Source organism: Camelus dromedarius, chromosome 20 (genome assembly GCF_036321535.1).
Source record: "Camelus dromedarius isolate mCamDro1 chromosome 20, mCamDro1.pat, whole genome shotgun sequence".
NCBI classification, from domain to species: Eukaryota; Metazoa; Chordata; class Mammalia; order Artiodactyla; family Camelidae; genus Camelus; species Camelus dromedarius.
The window spans coordinates 17,591,019-17,610,859 of record NC_087455.1 but is presented as its reverse complement, the minus strand read 5'-3'; the positions used below and the strand labels follow the sequence as shown (position 1 = coordinate 17,610,859).

General features: G+C 41.0%; 1 protein-coding gene across 1 annotated transcript in view; it reads right to left on the bottom strand.

The window, feature by feature from the left end:
• Nucleotides 1–10,737: 10,737 nt before the first annotated feature.
• The window catches only part of EXT1 (exostosin glycosyltransferase 1), a 258,520-nt gene continuing 249,416 nt past the window's right edge, over nucleotides 10,738–19,841 (bottom strand). Inside the window, exons 9-11 of the mRNA XM_010988434.3 lie at nucleotides 16,589–16,749; nucleotides 14,289–14,460; nucleotides 10,738–11,280 (exon numbers count right to left, since the gene is read on the bottom strand). Of these exons, the coding sequence (XP_010986736.1) occupies nucleotides 11,095–11,280; nucleotides 14,289–14,460; nucleotides 16,589–16,749 (519 nt within the window). The 3' untranslated portion in view covers nucleotides 10,738–11,094. The remainder of the gene's footprint in view (nucleotides 11,281–14,288; nucleotides 14,461–16,588; nucleotides 16,750–19,841) is intronic.

Below are 19,841 nucleotides of genomic sequence, written 5' to 3'. Positions count from 1 at the left end.
AATTTTATGATTCATTCATTAGTGAAGAAGCCAGGCTACTGTGAAACAAGCATTATCAATTACTCTAGGCAACCACAAAGCAATCACATCACTGCATCTTCGTTATCAATACATGAATCATTATACCTGTAAATAAGTATTTTTATTTGTCACATGATTCTTTCATTTTCAATGTCTAGTGTTGGTAATCTGCATAACACCTACGGTGTTTTGTATTATATAAGACAATATTGACGGAGGCACTGTCAGATTCATCTTTTAAACAGACGACATAAACCTATCGTATTGACTTTACAGGACTGTAAATGTATTTTCTCTTCCTAATGATGTTTCTTAATAACATTTTCTTTTCTCTAGTTTACTTTATTGTATGAACACAGTATATAATACATAATACATCTAATATACAAAATACATATTAATTGACTGTTTATGTTATTGGTAAGGCTTCTTCTAGTCAACAGCAGGCTGTTAATAGTTAAGTTTGAGGTGGGGAATCAAAAGTTAGATGCAGACTTTCAACTGTGCAGGGAGTTGGTACCCCTAAGCCTCATGTTAAAAGGTCGATTGTTTTTCTTTGTTTTGTTATTGAGTTGTTTGAGTTCTTTATATATTTGAGATATTTAACCCCTTATCAGATATACGGTTTGAAAATATTTTCTTCCATTCCACAGGCTGCCTTTTCATTTTGCTGATTGTTTCTTTGATGTGCAGAATTGTTAGTTTCATGAACTCCTACTCACTTGTTTTTGCTTTTGTTGCTTGTGTCTTTGGTGTCATATTAAAAAAATAATTGCCAAGATCAATATCAAGGAAGTTTTCCCCTGCTTTTCTTCCAGGAATTTTATCTATTAACTTTTTTTTCCCTCTTTATCATGGGTACATTTTTCCGTTGCTTTGCAATGTCTCATAATTCTTTATTGTATGCCAGACACTGTATATAAAATAATAGTGTGGCTGAAGTAAATAATACTGTCCCCAGAAATTGTCATTCCTCTTCTGTTATGATGCCAGTGTAAAGACTAAATCAGTCTGATCTGTAATTGAGCCGGGTTGGGCTTTATTTCATCTTTAGATTCTGTTCACCACCGGCTTCAAATATTTGAGGATGGGTCCAAGACTTTCCCTTCCATGGGCATTGGATGTGAGCACCAGCACCACCAGATTCTGACGCCCTCTCTATGCCTTACAGCCCAACTTCCAGCTTTCCGGGCTCCATCAGATTGCTCTGTTTTACAGCTCTGCTGCCAGTATTCTAGGGAACTGAGGAATTAATTCCCTTTGCTCTTCACCTCTATTTCTGTCTTTTCTCGCCTTGGGAGATCTATTTCTCCCCAGGCTGCTACATTGCTCCCAGCCTTCTCCGCTCAGGGAGATGCTGAATCTCACTCCTTAAGGGTCCTGTGCACCTCAGGGTATCTACCTCAGCTCTCCTGCCCTGCCTTCAACCCCTAGGAAGCCATCACCTTGCTTTTTGATACAGGTCCTATGCACCATGAAGGGACTCTCAGCTTTCATGCTCTCCTTCCAGGATTGGGGAAGTTGTTGCCTTATACTTGGTAAGGGTCCCGTGAATGTGAGAGAGATTTTTCTTAACAGTCTTGTCTTGCCCCCAGCCTTTGGTTGGCCACTGCCACGCATTCAGCACGGGTTCAGTGAATCTTGGAGGGGACTCTTCTGTGTGCTTCAGGAAGGGTGCCTCTCAGCTTTCCTGCTTTCCCCTGACCTTCAGCGCACCACCGCCTTGCGCTGTTTTGGTTTTCTACATCTCAGGATGGAAGGGATTCTCTCAGTGTCCCTGCTCTTCCCTTAGATATTGGTGGGCCACTTCCTTCTACCCAGTGTAGAGCCAGGGTGCCTCAAGGCGATTTCTCTCCATCCTCCTGCTCTGCATTCAGCATTCAGTTTCCTGATGCAAACAACTGGTGAGGATCTCATGGGAAAGAATTGTTGGCAGGTGGGAACAGATCCATCTGTGACTGCGTCACCTAGGAATTTGAATCCTTCATACCAGCCCGCATATGGCCACTAACAGGTTATTAACAGTTCACCTGGTTTCTCCTTACCCGACTCTCTGATGGGGTAATATTCTGACGCTGCTGTAAGGAAAGCAGCCGTGGGAGACTCTTCTCCCAGGAATGGACTGTCTCTTCCTAAGATTCAGTTCATTTACATTTCTTTGCATCTTCAGGTCTCCGTCAGGCTTTAGATTACCATGATATTGTAGCTTATTGGACTTGAACTCATTGTAAAGATGAGTGTGATAATCTTTTGCAACTTTTCACATCCTAACCTGAAACAGAAGTCAATTTTTTCATTTCAAAAGTCTTCAGCACTGGATCTTTCCTAAAGATTTTGAAAAGAGCATGCTTTCTGCTACCCTCTGCATCCTTTCTCTGATAAGTGCAGTAGAATCAAATATGACCCACAATTCCAATGTTTTGCACTGGAACTTTTGCACTAGGAGCAAAGAAAATGGGACTTAAGGCAACAATTACTATCACTACTGTTATTATTACTTACTTTACTTTTTGGTGGAAATATGCACCATTAGCTAAGCAGTCATCCTGAGCCAAACCAACTGCATCTTCATTATGAGGATGTCTTTCACGCAGATCTAGGCTCTCACTTTCCCTCTGTACATCTGTCTGATGGAAGGTGTTTGGGTCCATGTCACTTTGTAAGTAGTGCCCTTTCTACTCGTTTCTGTTAGTTAAATTGCTCCTATTTCTCAAGATCTCACTTAAATGTACATCTTCCGTGAAGTTTCTCCCTCACCACTGGAGACATGCTGAATGCCTGCTCTCCAACACATCTACCCTTGCTATATTATCAGCGTAATCTAATCCTTACTGCATTATTTTATGCACATAATGCTAAAGGAAAGATGGCACCTCCTTCTTAAAAGTGCCAACACATGATCTAGAATTGGGTCTCAATGACCTACAGGTACATAACTCCCCTGGAGTCAGGATGAGGGGTGGGGTCGGCATCGTACACATCATAGGACCTAAAAGAGAAAGAAGGGTGGGCTCCCCTAAAGAAAAACAGGCTGATACTGGAAGAGAAGAGGCACCAGCTACCCAGGAGAATGAGGATGATATTTTAAATGCTTTTATTAAAACTTAATTGATGTGGATATTTCCAGAAGCAAGAAGACAGTACTTGAGAAGGAAGCTTTATGCTTACTCTCTATTTCAACCTAGACAAGGAACAAGGGATATGTTACTTAGGAAAAAAATTTTCCAGCGTCCACCAAGAGGGCTAATTCCAATAAATTTGTCCCTCTGGAATAATAATATTCAACTTTTTTTAAACCACTGAAGATTGCACTTTGTTAGTTTTGCCTGTATGGGCCCCATTTAAAAAAAAACATTTTAGCTGCCAAATGCAATTATTATAATATTTTCTAGATAACTTTTCATTGGGTTAATTCAAATTTTCTTCCAGTAGCCATTATAATATATTGAAATATCTTATTAATATGCAGTGAAAGCCTTTTAAAATGTTTGTAACATCTGGCCTGACAGTTTTATGTTTATGATTTAGCCTAAGATAATGGTCACGGATGTGAACAAACATTTATCTTTAAGAATATTTACCACAGCATGGACCACACTGATCAATTGATGATTATAATGTTTATCATGTAATTGTAAGAAATTTAAAAATACCTAAATATCCAACAGTCAGGAACTAGATAAAAAAAAATACGGGATGGTCAGACAGTGGAGTACTATGCATCTGTTACAACTTGGTTCTTCAAGATGATTTAGTGCATGGAAATATGTTCACTATATGTTAAATTTTTAAAAGCATGTTCTGAAAGAACATGTATATATGGATCTTTGGGGAGCAGTTAAAATAGTCACCAAGTTTCCCTTTTCATAGTTTAACCTTTTATCTTCTGCTCTCAGAAGAAATGATCTGGTTCTGCCTGATTAAAGACACATTTTAGGTTTGTTTCACAAGTAGAGTTAGCCAAGGAAACCAGGTGATTTGCAGTTCAGTTTGGAACAGAAATTCAAACTTGGCAAATAATTTACATATTGGCAAGAGCATGTTTTCTTTCTTAATATAATTGAAGCCATCAGAAAAAAAAAACTATAATTATTGGCACCCAAACTTCACTTTTGTCCTGAGCTGCCTCAACTATATTCCATTAAAGGAGAATGAAAAACAGACCATTCCTCATAGTTCAGTCAGAAAGTAAAAACTCAACTTCACATAGTTTCCACTGATGCACTGCCCCTTCTTGGATGCTAGGATGATTTCATGATGATAGACATTAAAACATGATTTCAACTGAAAACAAGAGGTGCCTGTGACACTCAGAAGAACCACAGTTTGTCAGTATTAGCAGCCTAAATATTAAACAAAGAACGATTCCTCTTTAGCAGGCTAAGGGAAAGATTCTTAATATCAACCATTTTGGAAAAATACTGACTAATAATAACAGCTAAGAGTTACATACTTCTTACTCTATACCGTGTGCTACTTTAAGAATGTTGTATTTGTTAACTCATTTAATTCTCATGCGAACCCTATGAGGTATAGACCAGTACTCTTCTGAGGAAACCAAGGCACAGAGAGGACAGGTAATTTCTATATGGTCACAGAATCAGAATTCTGCCAAGAGGCAGAGTCAGGATTCAAACCCAAGTAGTTGTGTTCCAAAGACAGTGACTTTAACCAGCCCACTTAAAAGCAAATAAAAATTCTGAATCCGCTGTTGTAGGGAAGTATCTTCACCGTATCCTCCAAAGCAGAGTTGAGCCTCAAACAGCAGGTAACGTAGCTTAATTTGTTCCTCCTATATTCTGGTCCCTGCACATCAGCGTCTGCACAGCATTAGGGGAGGCCAATGGAGAATGACTCAGGTGTCCACAAATAACTTCGAGTTTCCTCTTGTCATGAACAGCCTCGGTGGAGATGCTCAGTGTACGGCAACACCATCTCTTATTTATAAAGTCGGTTTGCTCAAGGTATTTTTGTAGTCTATGGCATTTGTTGAAACATCTGCGAGGTAGTGTTGGACCGAATTTAAAAGCTGCTTCTCCAACAAGCCTTCTCATTTGTCCTCATGCTTAGGAATGATTCTGTCATCAGTCATATTGTGGGGCCAGCTTTTACAAGTAGCACTGTCACAATCATGTCCCAGTTTGGAAACAGGGACTTGGCCAACTCCTTTCCGAGCCCCATCTGATGACTTGCCTTAGACTTGCCTTGTCCAGACTCACCCTGACATTTCTCCGTTGCTTGAGAACAAAGAGTAGGATTTTTTTTTCTTATCTTTATTCCCTCGGATGTACCTAGCACAGTGCTTCGTGAATACAGTAACTGTTCAAGAAATATATGTAAAGAAATATTCTGAAGTCACCATTTTGCCACCATTCAGATGGACAAACCAAAAAACAAAACATAAAACCTGATTGATGTCTTAAAACCAATCAACACCCCCAAGTGCAATTTGGCATTTGCTTCCCTGCAAATACGTGAAATTGATGGCTGATAGCCTTTCTCTAAAAATGTCCAAGGGAAGAGGGTTGAAGAAGCGTAACAGACACGGGGAGAAGAGCCACTGGAAAGGAAGGAGGGTAGAGTAGAATGAGGAGGAGGTTGATTACTGTCATAAAACCTTACTACAGCATCCCGAATCAGGGAGCTGCATTCACACCTGGAACCATTTATAAATTCTTTTGCAAAATGCCAGTCTAATAAATGCTTCGCCAGCCGGTAATTCATGAGCTTTATGCAGCAGTTGAAACCAAAGGAGGTAATGGCCACAGCTGTCAGGCTCCAGATGCTCTGGGGCCTGGCCCTGCCACGTTGCCCCTGCATCCATGTGGAGGAATGCTGGGAACTGGGCACATCACCACAGTTCGCCCTGGCCTGCTTCCAGCAGTACTAGCTGCATCTGGCCCGGGAGATGGCTGCTGCCAGCAGCGCCGTGTTCCCCAGGAGGCTGGGTGCTGGGCTGCAGCCAGGCTAGGAGAGTTAGACCTCTCCACTCAGGGCACATGGTCCAACCTCATCTGCCGATCTCCCCCAGAGTCTCCATGCGGGCTCTGTGTTCCCCAGCACATCCAATCCTGAGAAATGACATATTTCTGTAGCCAACAGAAAAGATGGAATGAAAGCCACACAGATGAAAAGTCATGTCATTTATTAATAATTTCTTTTTGTTTTCTTCTATAAATTGGAAGGAAAAAGTCTTTGGTGACACTCTCTATAAAACAATCTATCTTGGATGGCAAAACCCAGACATAAAGTTACACAGGTCAGTGAAGTAAATCAAGATCTATGGCTTTGTATTTTCTCTCAGGCACACGTATGTGTGCACACACACACACACACTCACACATACACACACACACAATTCAGGGCTTAACTGTACTAACTCATTAATAATCTATAACAAATGGGGAAAACACTTCAGAAAAGACCTGTGATGATACTAAAAAGAATATTGGCAACATATTAGAAAACCATCCCAAGTGTACATTGTAGACAAAATAAGGTATACTTTTTTTTTTTTTTGCTTTACAACTTGCCCCCTAAAATAGTTTTAGTTTTCCATGTCTTTCTTCCACCTCCTCGACATATCCAATACAAATTTTTCTCTCAAAATAAATATACAAGGTTCATTACATGGTAACCAGGTCATCTGCATGGCCCTAAATTTAGTAATAATTACAACCAAAAGGATAGGAATGCATTCCTGTAAAAGAACAGAGAACTATTGCAGAAACCAAATGGCCTTTGAGACCTAAAAGGCAAATCATTACAAAAACAGAGCTCCTGAAAGGCTAGCCTGACTTGATTTTAAACGAGGGTGAGACCCCGCTAATCTGAGGGCTCTCCCAGTGATTCCCACTTATGTCTTTTCCAGAGGAGACTACAGCCTCCCTCCCCTATTTAACTGGGCGATGGAAATCCCAAATTTGGGTAGCTCATCTAGGCTCCTGACGTGGAACCTACTGGAACTCTAAATTAATGACAACTACAGACAGTCCCTGCTACATACCAATCATGGAAATAAAATCTTTTGACTTTTAGAAAGGGCAAAAAAGGGAGACGGTTTCCAGGGGTCACTTTTGTTACCAAGATTATATTGCAAACAGCAGCTCTTCTAGTCACGGCTTCTGGACAGCGTTACTGAGTTGATGGGAGAGACTGTGTTCTTAGGACGCGCGATGCCATTTTTTAAAAAACAGACTTGGAGTCAAGGAGTAATTGGATGTGTACTCACTGAAGTTCTAAGACGGAAGGAGACAAGTCTGGCAAAGCCTGGTATTAATACTTATTCACTGAGCCAAAGCAACGTTGCCCCCCTCAGCCATGCCTGAGAACACGAGCTCAGCAGCGGAAGAGCTTTCTTGGTTCAATCTGGCCACAATGACAAAGCCATCTGAAAGGTTCTTGTCCATCGTCACTGCCAGTGGAAACTAAATGAATTCAGCAACTGAAGCCCTGATTTCCTACCTGCATGTCGATTATCTTAATCATTAGAAGGCAAGGACATTTGAGAGTTCATGGTAACAACTGGTCCTTTTTAAAAGTGGAGCTCTCAGAGACCAGAGGGAACATGACTTTCAGGCCTGGGAAGCTTGCCTTGGCTTTTGCATCCGTAATTCAGCTCATCCAGCAAGAGTCATTCAGATTCTAAGCTGGCGGGGCTGCCTTCACTCCCACCCTTTGAACAGGTTTGATTAAAATTTCATTACTTCTTGAATCAAGAGCTCTTTTTTTTCCCCTCATAGTATATAGATCTGTTCACATTCATTCATCTCACCCCTGATTAAAGTTCAATAACCTTTATGAAAGGCCACTGGTATAATGTTCCTGTAAGTGACCAGGTTGTCAGAACCACTAAAATAAAGGCTAACATAGCCTACTGTCAATGAAAAACAAAAATCACTCCAAAAGGAAAACTGAAGGAAGCAACCGAGATTGATCCTTCTTTGAGCACCATTTGTAACAAGAAGAAATTAAACTGTAATGCACATAAGACAGCAGGTAGGAGAGACTGCACTTTCTTCTGAAGCACCCTATTGGACAGCGTGTCAACTTCATCAACATGATATGTCCAGGTAGGCCTACCCAGCTAGGTTATCTTTTGTAACATGACTACAATGACTGTTTCATGGATTTTTTTCTCTACAGCCTTAATTTTGGGTCATTTAGTTTCCAACAAAGGTGATATGTTTCATGGATATGTAAACTTAATTTGATTTTTATAAGCCTTTTCACATGAATATATACATAAGCCAGCTTCAAAAAATTATTTTTAAGATATGTCCTAACATGGAGCTGGAAAAAGATACTGCGTGGGAATCCTACGTGGCCTGAGCCCTCTATGGAGTTTCTGCATGAAATTCATTATGTGGTTGGCACTGTACTGTCTGGTCTTGGCTTCTTCCCAGTTCACGTTGGCCGACTGAGGGACCTCTTGTTATCATTAAAGTTGACTGAGAGGTAACTCCTGACATCCTACAGAGATGGTTATGATTTGTCAACTTGCTGCGCTGAAACACAACTCTTGCCTAAGTGAATTAAAATTACATCTTACTGCTGGGCCTCGGTGATTTGCTGAGCATTGTTCAATTCCCAGCTGTAGGTTCCAAATGGGAAAAGAACAGACTAGCCAGCATTCCAAAGAGGTGTATTCTGAGAATGACCTAAAATGAAACCATGGAGACTTCAAGTGGCTGAAAAGTGTGTCAGATCTTATCCTCACTTATATTTACCATCTTTTTCCCCACCACATGACATACATTGTTTGTGGAGAACATGCCCTGGGAGCTCTGTGATTGGTATATCTGGCAAATCAGTTCCCTGAATCCATTTGTGTGACTGACTGGTACAATGAGGGACACAGATCTGCAGGCCATGATGACAATAAGAGTTTCAGGCTGACTTGGGGTTGTTGAACAAAAAATTGCATTCATTTTTGCAAAGGAGAAAGATACGAGAATTTGGCAAACCTAGAAAATTAAATACAAATTTGCAAAGGCCAGATGATTTAGGATTAATTGCTAACACTTTAAGATGCTGAGAGCTTCAGCTTAAATGGTATGAAACCCATCGGACTGGTTATTTTATAGAAGGAAACATTTCGTGCAAGTACCACGGACCTAAGAATTATTTTTCAACAAATACGTAAGAGATAGTCACATCCTCTTGACAGAAAATGTCTCACGTATAAGAGTGGGCTAAGGCTGGGTCAAATTGGATGAGAGGATTATTTAGGGAGCTCTTCTGAGTCACAAGGCTGCAGAGAAAAACCTGTCTTTCATTGAAGTTCATTGCCTGTGCACCACTCCCAACACAGTATCTGGACATGTGGGCTCTGGTCCCCGTTCTGTCGCTAGGCAGCATATGGAGTCACCTCTCCAGCATCACAGTGCTGTCCCTCCTTGCACTCCCTTTGCAAGTTCCTCTTTCTCTTTCAGATGTCTGCAAAACTAGGATCAGTTAAAGTCTCCTGGATATATGGTTTCCACTGACCTAAGCCAGGCACCTGAAGTGATCTGAACATAATTCTGTGATGAGATTTTCTTCTAACCCAACACTGGGAAAAGATTTATGAGATGTATGAGAGCTTACGGACAAAAAAAAAAAAAAAAAAAAAAAAAAAATTATAAAGCGCTTCTTGTTTATTTGGCAAAAGAGGTGGCAGGACGCAATAACGTCTTTCTTGTGTCTGTTCTCTCTTGCCTCTTCCAAGCAGAAGAAAGCTTTTAATATAGAAGTCTCCATCTCTTACAATGAAGTTAAGGGGTACATTTTTTTTTTCAGTTTGTAACTGCAATTTTATAATAATCAGAAGCTCAAAGCAGCATCTGCAGGGATAGAAATGTTCTTTTCAACAAGAAGCACAAGTACACTGTGGATTCTGCATACTTAAAATGAAGCAAAACAGTATTCACATTTGTTTCTGATTATTTGGTTTGCCAGAATCTGACTCAAAACAATGTTTGACTAAAAGTGGTATCAGGGTCCCAATGGTGAGGTACACCCTCCATCACTTCTTAGCAATCCTTACGTTCGATGGTGAGAATTTATGCATCATTCTTTCTTTTTCAATAGAGATGCTTCTGAAACTTGAGGTTTCCACAGCCAAGAAAGAGCTTTTCTTGTTACTCCTGGTCTGCCATCTATACACTCGTTCTTCCTTTGCCTCTACACCAAAGCCTTTCTCTAGCTCTAAGTGGACGTGTGTCAGTGGTTGAATGTACAGTCTAGCCCACCTCCCTGAAAAATACTGGAGTACTGTTGTGGGTTCAACATTTCAACTAACGTTCTGGTGGATCGTTTGCATGGTTCTGTGTGCAAACTGAACATTTCTTAATTATACTAGTGTTTTCTTGGTCCTAACTCCCCCCACCCTCCAAATGAAAAAAGATTATCATATTTATCTATCTCAAACATAAAGCTTTCAGTTAGAATTGTCTACCTGGAGGTCATAATACTTTATCTCATGCAGCAACATTTTCGAGATAAAAGTTCAAGTCAATCTGCAAATTCAAAATGAAAAACAATCTGCACTGGCAAAGCTGAGTGATGAACTTGTCTTAATTATGCTCGGTTATTTCTTGACACTGGGTGGAGTGACTTACGGTGTTTTCTACGAAGTCTGAGCTTTCTGCAACTGCAGGAAACCCTGCCTCGTCAACCATAATGCTGTTTGTGGGAAGAGGAGTAGCAGCTTTGAAACAGTCACAACCAACACAATTTTGATTAAAGAAAGAACTCTGGTTTTTAATAGTTTTGATCATTAAAAAAGTTTAAACCTGCATAGCAATCATTTCAAAAATAATTATTTAATGTTCCATAATTAAACTGTACACAACCTAGTCTTGGGACATAGAAGCCAGTGAGGTGAGTCTGGAGCAGTCCTGTGCAGTCCCAGGAGTCAGGAGTAGAGTTTTCATTGGCCTTTCTTTTTCTTTCTTTTTGTCATTTTGTTCGTCCCAGTTTATTTGGATGCTTGGCACAATCCGGCTCCGCTGCTGAGCGGACCTGCACTGGGAAGAGAGAGCAGCTGACCCTGTCCCTGCTCGCTTCCCCTCCCGCACTCGGCCGGGTTCCTCAAAGTCGCTCGATGTCTCGGTATTTCTTCCGCAGAATAGAGACCTGGTCTTTAAAGAGGACGGGGTCGAGCCTCATCTGAGAGTGGATCAGCGGCATGTAGCCAAACCAGCTGGCAAACGTATTCATGCAGCTCTGTCGCTGGGCAAAGTGGTCGGGGTCAGCCCAGCGGGAAGCCCGAGAAGTCTGGGGAAAGGGAGAGAGAGAAGCAAGACGATGAGACGGTGCGTGCGACCCGATGGAAGCGCAGCCGGAAGCGAAGGCAGGCACGGGGCACGCGGCGGAGCTCGGGGCTGGCCACCCGGCCGCCCCGTCCGCGTGTCTGGTGAAGATGCAAGCACTGATCCTGGTTTTCAGCCTCGCCAGAAGATTTTCCCAAGATACGCTACGTTCCTCAACACCAGAAACATACAGAGATCCACCGCGACCGACACGTTCCCTGGTCCAGCAGAACCATCTACCAACTGAACCTCAGCTGCTGTGGTCACTAAATGTAAAACTTCTCTTGGCACTTAGGATCAAATACTTCGACTAACAATGTGTTTTTTGTTTTTTTGGCTTCAAAGATAATTTTCTAAAATCCTCCTGTTAACTTGGTTGATTTGGGGTAAGTGGAAAGAAGGCTGTCATCTCTTTGGCTCTCTGTGTTGCCCCTAAGGTTGGTTATATATTTTTAGACCATTGAAATGACTGATATTGATTCAAAAGAAAGCCTTAAATGACTTGAGTGTTGAAATTTACATAGACCAACTAAGCATAATGTCTTTAAAATCCTGTTTTTATGAAACAAGGAAAAGGTGGGCTGCCCGCTTATGTGGGAAAAAACAAACATTTATGTCAACAGGCAACTGTTTAATGATGTGTGTGTGTGTGTATCCTCATGCACTGTGAGAAAATACATTCGTAGGAAGGTACATTTTGCTGCGAAAATCACTCAGAGTCATTTAAAACCACGAGTGTCAACATGCTTGAAAGTAACCGTCGAAGGTAAGTATCAATGTCAGGTTACCTTGAGGCAGCAGCAGAACAAGAAACAAAACACAATTTGTAAAGTGTTTTCATGAGCACATTTGAGCCTCACAACAACCTGGTAACTTATCTCCCAGGTGATAACAGCTCCACTGTACAGATGAGGAAGCGGATTCAAGGAAGTTTAAACTGTTTGTTCAAGGCTAGGAAGGGGCAGAAGTCAGGCTTCGTTCTTTCCCACGTGTACTAGGAGAACTCTGCTTGGTAAATCAGAGACAGTATCAACTCCAGCTGACCATCTCGAGTCCGTATCAGAGCCGACAGTCCCAAAGGTACCTCCATTTTGCTCCTACATTGGGATGGGCGTGCAGGCCATTTCTGACTGGCCACTGGTTCTCAAAGGGCCAGACCCTCCACATCTGGCAAGTGATCACATATGCAGATGGAAACACTGTCAAGAGCTTAAGTTTATTCTTATTCTCTCTTATAAATGAAAAGAGAAGAGTCCGGTTGAGTCATTCAAGTCTCTTCTTTGCCGCTAGATTTTAACACTTATTTTGGGTCAACCAGCGTATTAGAGATATCTTTCCTGTGTTACGAGGCATAATTTCAGAGCACGATATCCATTTACTCCACCAGTCACACAAACATTCAGTAAAGTAGTGTCTATGATGGGACGAGGGAGGCAAATACAGTACACATCTAACTAGATACAACTGGTTAGACTTAAGACTAAACTTAGATTGGTTATAAAAGATATGTAAAGTCACTAGAAATATTGGTAGAAAGGCAAATCTGTGAAAAAGGTAAAAAACCAACCTCTAAGAAATCATATGTTATTAGTGTTCCACCCCTATTTTGTGTATAACCTCAGGGGAGTGCATAGACTTGCTGAGCAAACAAAATTAAAGGAATGGTGTGTCCTTAAATGAGATAATAAATATGAAAATGCCTGGGTACTCAATACATTTTGCTTGAATCTGAATAGTCTTTCAGTCTTCAAAATTACAAATTCTTGCACATCCTCTCGCCTGTCCTTTTAGCAGTTAGAGGGAGACAGAATTCTCCCACTAGACTCTTTGCTCACTAAGGACAGCAGCTTTGTCATAACCCATACCTAGAATAATCCTTGATAATCTGTACACATCTGGTAAATATTGGATGACAATTTTATAAACTTAAAATCCTGTAAATTTTTTTCTCTTACTAAATTTAGTGAATGAAGAACCATCCATTGTGTTAACATGAGGCCTGGCTATGTTTTCCTAGCAAAAGCTAGATGTATGTATGATGTTCAGTAACTGTTAGAACAAGGTACATGGAAACCCCCCAAATTTAACTGCTATAACCATGTAAAGAATATTCTTTTATCCAAATCCTGTTGGATTCCCCATGATTTAACTTGGATAGCTCCAAACATCTTACGGTTTTTGATTTCTTACATAGAGTACTAGGCTCTGTTCAAGATGAATAAAAGGACGCTGGGGTGTAGAAGAGTAAGTCGTGGAAAAAGACCCTGAGATTCAACTCTGAGTTGTCTCTAATCCTGGGTGACTTCTGGCAACATGCTTAAATTCTCTGGGTCCTAGTTTTCTTACTTGTAAAAAGAGAAAGTTGGATTATAGTTCCCTGAACGTATCTTTAGAACTGAACTTTAATGCCTCAACATTATATTTTACTTTGATAAACGATTTCATACATCTGATCTCAACCCTGTGAAGTGGACTCCACCATTTCCACTTTAAAGATGAGATAATTGAGTTTCAGGAGGTAACTGACTGGCTTACAGCTGATAAATACTAGCTCTAGAATTGAAAGAAAAAAAAAAAAAATCAGGTATTGGGACTCCTGGTCTACCTCCGTGATGCTCATCCAACTCAAGAGCAACCATTGGAAGGCTGGGTTGAGAGTATTACTAGTGCTTCATTAAATAAAACACCTACAATAAACTCACATAAATTCTTTGCAGGTCTTTAGAGAAGAGATTTTTCTCATGCCACCTTGTAGGTCCTATGAGAGCTCTTATATTCCTGACATAAAGATACTCTTGACTTACACCTTCCCAATTACCCATGTGCCAACCACACACTCCCTCAGAGCTTTTGGATGTGTTTTTTCCCCTGGTAATTTCCCCATTATGCTTCCTAGAAGAACAGGGAGTCCTCATTACCACAGACTGAGCCATGGGTGAGCAAAGCAAGGGAGGAGAGCTCGCTTTCTCTTACCTGTCCCATCATTGTTTCCTTATACTGCTTCTTCTGGGTCACTTTGATTGGAGGCAATTTTGTCACAGCAGACACCAGGAAATTCATGAGTATGTCCTCACAGTTGGCCAATTGGTCCACCATGTTCTTCAGGCTGGCTGGCAGGTAATGGGTGTAAAGGTAGTGATAATATCTGTAAAAATCAAAGACAGGTTTCACTGGGGGCCATCATTATATAACAAGTGGTCTTCTCTGACAGAAAACACACACCCATTCTTCGAATCTCTACACTATCATGGATGGTGATGATGATGATAGTTATCTCTGATACGGTACTTACTATCTGCCAGCTCATGTTCTGAAGTGCATTATAAGAAATGCCTCATCTAATCCTCATGAGGAACCTATGATGTAGGTACTGTTATTAATCCCTGTTTTACAGACAAGGAAACAAGGTACAGAGACACATATAGATGAGGATAGTGGTTGGCCAGTCTAACTTTAATATCAGGCTGCTTGGTTAGAAACTGAATACTTAGATGGCAAGAGAAGTTATTTACACACGATCTATGTATCATTACAGGATGCTTGACAATTTTAATTACTGGTTTAACCAGAACTGTATTCAATACTATCTCATAATTCTAAGTCCAACAATATAACCATTCCAACTTTTTTGGCCTATAAACTATGTTTCAACAATGTCAGAGCCAAACCCTAATTAATCTGATGGTGGTCATCATGGAGAACCCACAATTAATTTGAATTATATTTTTTGGAGGGAGGGACATATCGCATATATTTATAGGAAAAATCACTTGAATGAATCAGATTCATCGAGTGGTGGTAGCAGGAAGAGGGAACAATGAACTCTTAAGAGGTGTGATCCTGAGATTAAGATTCAACCATCCTAAGTCCTTATACCTTGTGCATTTCCAACTCTGTTCTGGAGATGACAGCGTTCTCTATTTTTTACTAACAAAGACTAGGTTAAGATTAATGTGTTTACCTTACTAAGGCAGAGGAGTAGGGACTTCAATAATGACTGAGTCAGGAACATTAGCTGTCTACGCTCATTAATTTGGCAATCTTACCTGAGTCCTCTGGCTTTGAAGACCAAATATATGCAAACAGTTCCCAAATTTATATCTCCATTCCTGACCCTTTTCAACACACTTTTTAAAATGTCTTAATGTGTCCAAGACCGAACTCCTGCATTTTCCCTAATACCTCTTCCATCGACACCTTTCCCCAACTTTGTTAATGGCTTACTCTATTTTTCTAGTTCTTCAGGTCAAAAACCCTAGAGTCATCAAATTCTGTATCCAGTCTGTCAGGACATCATGCTGGAGCATCTTCAAAACATGCCCAGAATCTGACTGCTGCTTATCACCTCGGTGGCTCACTTCCTGATCCCAGGCTCCATCATCTCTTGCTTAGATAATGTCAGTTACCTCCTAATAGGTCTCCCTGCTTCTCCCCTGGCCCCCTTAGAGTCTATCCTCAACACAGCCTTCAGAGTGGATGCCTAAAACATAAGATGTTCTGCTCACACCGCTGCACTGGCTCCCCGTGGCACTTAGAAGAGAGAAAAGTTCTCATGATGGATGGCAAGGTTCTGCATCCGGGCTCCCACAACCTCTCACCTGCCTGCTGCTCACTTCGCTCTGGTCACACTCGGGTCTTCTCAATATCTCTCCAGCATTCTGCCTCGGGGCATTTATTCTAGCTCTTCCCTAAGTCAGAGCACTCATCCTACAGAAATTCTCTAGGCTGACTTCCTCTCCTCTTTCAGTCTCTGCTCAAATCTCACCTGTTCAGTGGGGATCACCCCTGAGTGCCCCCTTCTCCACCTTCGGCACCCCTGATCCTTCACCCTGCTCTGCTTTGTCTTTTTGCTACATTACTTACCTCCTTAACAGATTATAGCATTATTATGTATACCGTGACTCCCCCCATTAGAATCTAAGACCTGCGTGGCAAATAACTGTTCCCTATTTTACTTGGTGGTAAATCCCAAACACCCAAAATAGTGCTGGGAGGTACTGAATTAAGTGTTTACTTTTGTTGTTGCTCTAAACACTCACTTACTCAGTACACTCTGAGTACATCTCCACACCTCAGACCCACTGAAGATGCTGCTCTCCCATAATTTCTAGAAATACAATAAGCCAAAAGGTGTCACTGGTTTCGAAGACACATGTTGGCCACAACAACAGAACTGAAACAGGGATGCAAACCAACAAGATTTGGCCCGAGTTCTCATTTCTATAGCAGCTAGAAACGAAGGAGGAATATAAAATGATGTCCAGATTCCTCACTTGTGGTAGATAGCAGCTCCCGTCAACACCATGGAGTAGTCGTTCGTCCACTTGGACGTGTACCCCCACCGCTCCTTGGAGTTATCCCAGAAATGGCTGCGCGCGGGGTACCCCACAATCCTCTCAGGAAAGCTCTGCCACACGGTGAAGGCAAAATCCACCTGCAGGCAGAACACAAGCCAAACAAGCAATCAACAAGGTTAACAAATGTCAACAAAACATTACCTTCCCCTGCTAATTCGTAATGCGAAATCCCAGGACTGTTGTGAAACATGCATTCATCAGCAAATTAAACTGACTGCTTGACATTTTGCCCCATAATTATGCACACTTAATGTTTTCTGTTAAAGAAACTTCAGATTAGTGCAAAAACAAAAGAAGGAGGAGAACAAACAACATTTGTGGATACGTCCTTTAGAAAGCCGGTCTATTCAGGCTAAAAAGTCAAAAAAGCAGTTGCTTTTTCCACCCCCACCCCACCCCTGCTCCCTCAAAGGAGATGTGGCCATTGATTGATGGGAGGCACAAACGCATCTGTTTTATAAACAGAAGCAGATTTTCTATATACGTCCAGAGTATGAACACACGGCATACATCATAACCAGCATACAGTGAAAGCCATCACGACGAAAATAAAAGCATCCACTTAAGAGCCAGAGAAAAGGTGTTTAAAAAGCACACAGGTTCCAACAGGAATACCCAGCAGGTATCATAAAGAACAGGGATTCAGGTCTCCCGGGTGGGAAGATGCACAGCACAAAGTAAATTTAGAAAACGCATCCACAGTGAAAAATTACCACGAGTGAGTGGAGACGAGGCCAGGTGAAGCCACGGGATTATTTTAAAGGAGATGCAGTGAAATGACTTTCTTGTGCTGAAAATTACCCAGAGCAGGGACTTCTGAGCCTGCTACAAACTAACATTTATAATTAGCAAATAGTCTGTTTTCAAATGTGTGAGCTCACTTCTGACTTTCTACGATGATTATTTTTTAAATTACTTACATTTTATTGAAGTGTAGTTGATTTACAATGTTTCAGGTGTACAGCAAAGTGATTCAGTTATACATAGATATACGTATATACCTAGGCTTTTTCACATTCTTTTCCACGACAGGTTATTATAAGATACTGAATACAGTTCCCTGTGCCATACAGTAGGTCCTTGTTGTTTATCTATTTTATACGTGGTAGCGTGTATCTATTCATCCCATACTCCTAATTTATCTGTCCCCCCATTTTTCCCCTTTGGTAACCGTAAGTTTGTTTTCTATGTCTGTGAGTCTATTTCTGTATTGTAAATAAGCCCATTTGTATCATTTTTTTTAGATTCCACATATAAGTGATATGATATTTGTCTTTCATTGTCTGACTCACTTCAGTTAGTATGATAATCTCCAGGTCCATCCATGTTGCTGCAAATGGCATTACTTCATTCTTTTTTATGGCTGAGTATGACTTTCTACAATTATTTGACGAATGATAAATGAAACAATATATAGAAAGTAAAAAAATACGAACAGTAACAGCAAACAATCATATAATGCTCATAACTGTGGAATGTTTGTAACGTGCCAGGCATGGTTATAGGGACTTACATATTTTAACTCATTTAATCCTAACAGTAACCCCGTGCAGCAGGTAATTTCAGAGGCCCCAACTTACAGAGAGGGACGCTAAGGCTATGGAGGTTCAAGCCATTTTTCTGAGCTAGTAAGTGGCAGAGCCAAGATCTGAACCCACGCTGTCTGGCTTCCGGTTTGGTGTGCACTGATATCATAGCCTCCCTTTTAGCTCTGTTGCTACAGTGTCGAAAACAATTTATCTCATACAAGTTACACATTCTCTCAACAACCCTATCTCTTCTTGATAAGCAATGCAAACGGAAACTTCATTTACTCCACAGGTATTTTAAGTCTCGGCACTGTGACGGTTGCCGGGGGACTGAGTGATGTTGGTAAGTCCAATTTCTGACCTCCCAGACGTTCAAAAGCAGAGCAAATAACTATTCACAATAGCCAAAAGGTGGAAGCAACTCAAATACCATCAACTAATCAATGAGGAAACCAAATATGATATATCCATTCGATGGAATATTATTCTGCTATGAAAAGGAATGAAATACTGACACGGGTTACAACATGGCTGGACCTGGAAAACATCATGCTGAGTGAAAGAAGACCCACACAAAGAGCCCCACATTGTGTGATTCTATTTACATGAAATGTCCAGAATAAGCAAATCCATAGAAAACAGATTGGTGGCTCCATGGCTGATTCATGGGTGTGGAGTTTCCTTGAGATAATGAGGGCACAACACTGTGAAGGTACTAAATGTCACTGAATTATATACTTTAAGGTGGTGAATTTTATGTTCTGTGTATCTTACCTGAATTACAACATAAAGCAAATAAACCTGGGTCCGCATTTCTCACGCTTCCACCATATGCATGAACACCACCTCTCCTTTTGCCATTTTCCCACCATACCACTCATTCAACGTCTTGGTTAATATTTGTCTTCCAACTGCCTACTCTTTTTTTTTTTTTTTAGCCTTATCCTAGGTAAACATGTCAGTGAAATCCTAGGTTTGGGAAACACTGGCCGGGGTGATCCGTAAGGGTCCTTTTATCTCTGAATTCTCTGGGCTTACTTAGAAGATATTATTTTTGTAAACAGCCATAAATTTAAATTTTTATGAAGATTTAGTTTGGTGCCCTGACTAAAGATAAGAAAGCCTTAACAAAAATATAGATTGCTTCCCCAAACCGTAACACCGGAGGGGGAAAAGATAGGGGTGTTGGAACATACCGTAAGAAAGCATGGTGGGGTGTGGGGCATCTCAAAGTTAAAAGACAGCAGGGGAGTGGACAGTATTTGCCAGAAAATTGAAACCAGGTTGTGATAACCTGCACATCGTCACTGGTGTTCAGGACTAATGGTGCCAACTGATGGGACAGCACCTTATGCAGCCTGTTGTCAAAGAACCAGCCTGGCTGTCAGCAGGCTTCGGGGTTTTCCATTATCCTTTGAAAAGGAGACACAGACACTGGCAACTCCGATAGAACCCGATGGGGTGTTTTCATCACATGAATTCCTTACTATCTCAAAGCCGTTTCAAGTCATTTCAAAGGAACTCAAAAGTAAATTCAGATAAAACTATGCTTCTTGTGATAGTTCTGCTTTCATGCAGATCATTAACACATCAAAGGAGGCAAAGGTCAGCTTATGGCCTCTTCTCTTAAAAACCAACAT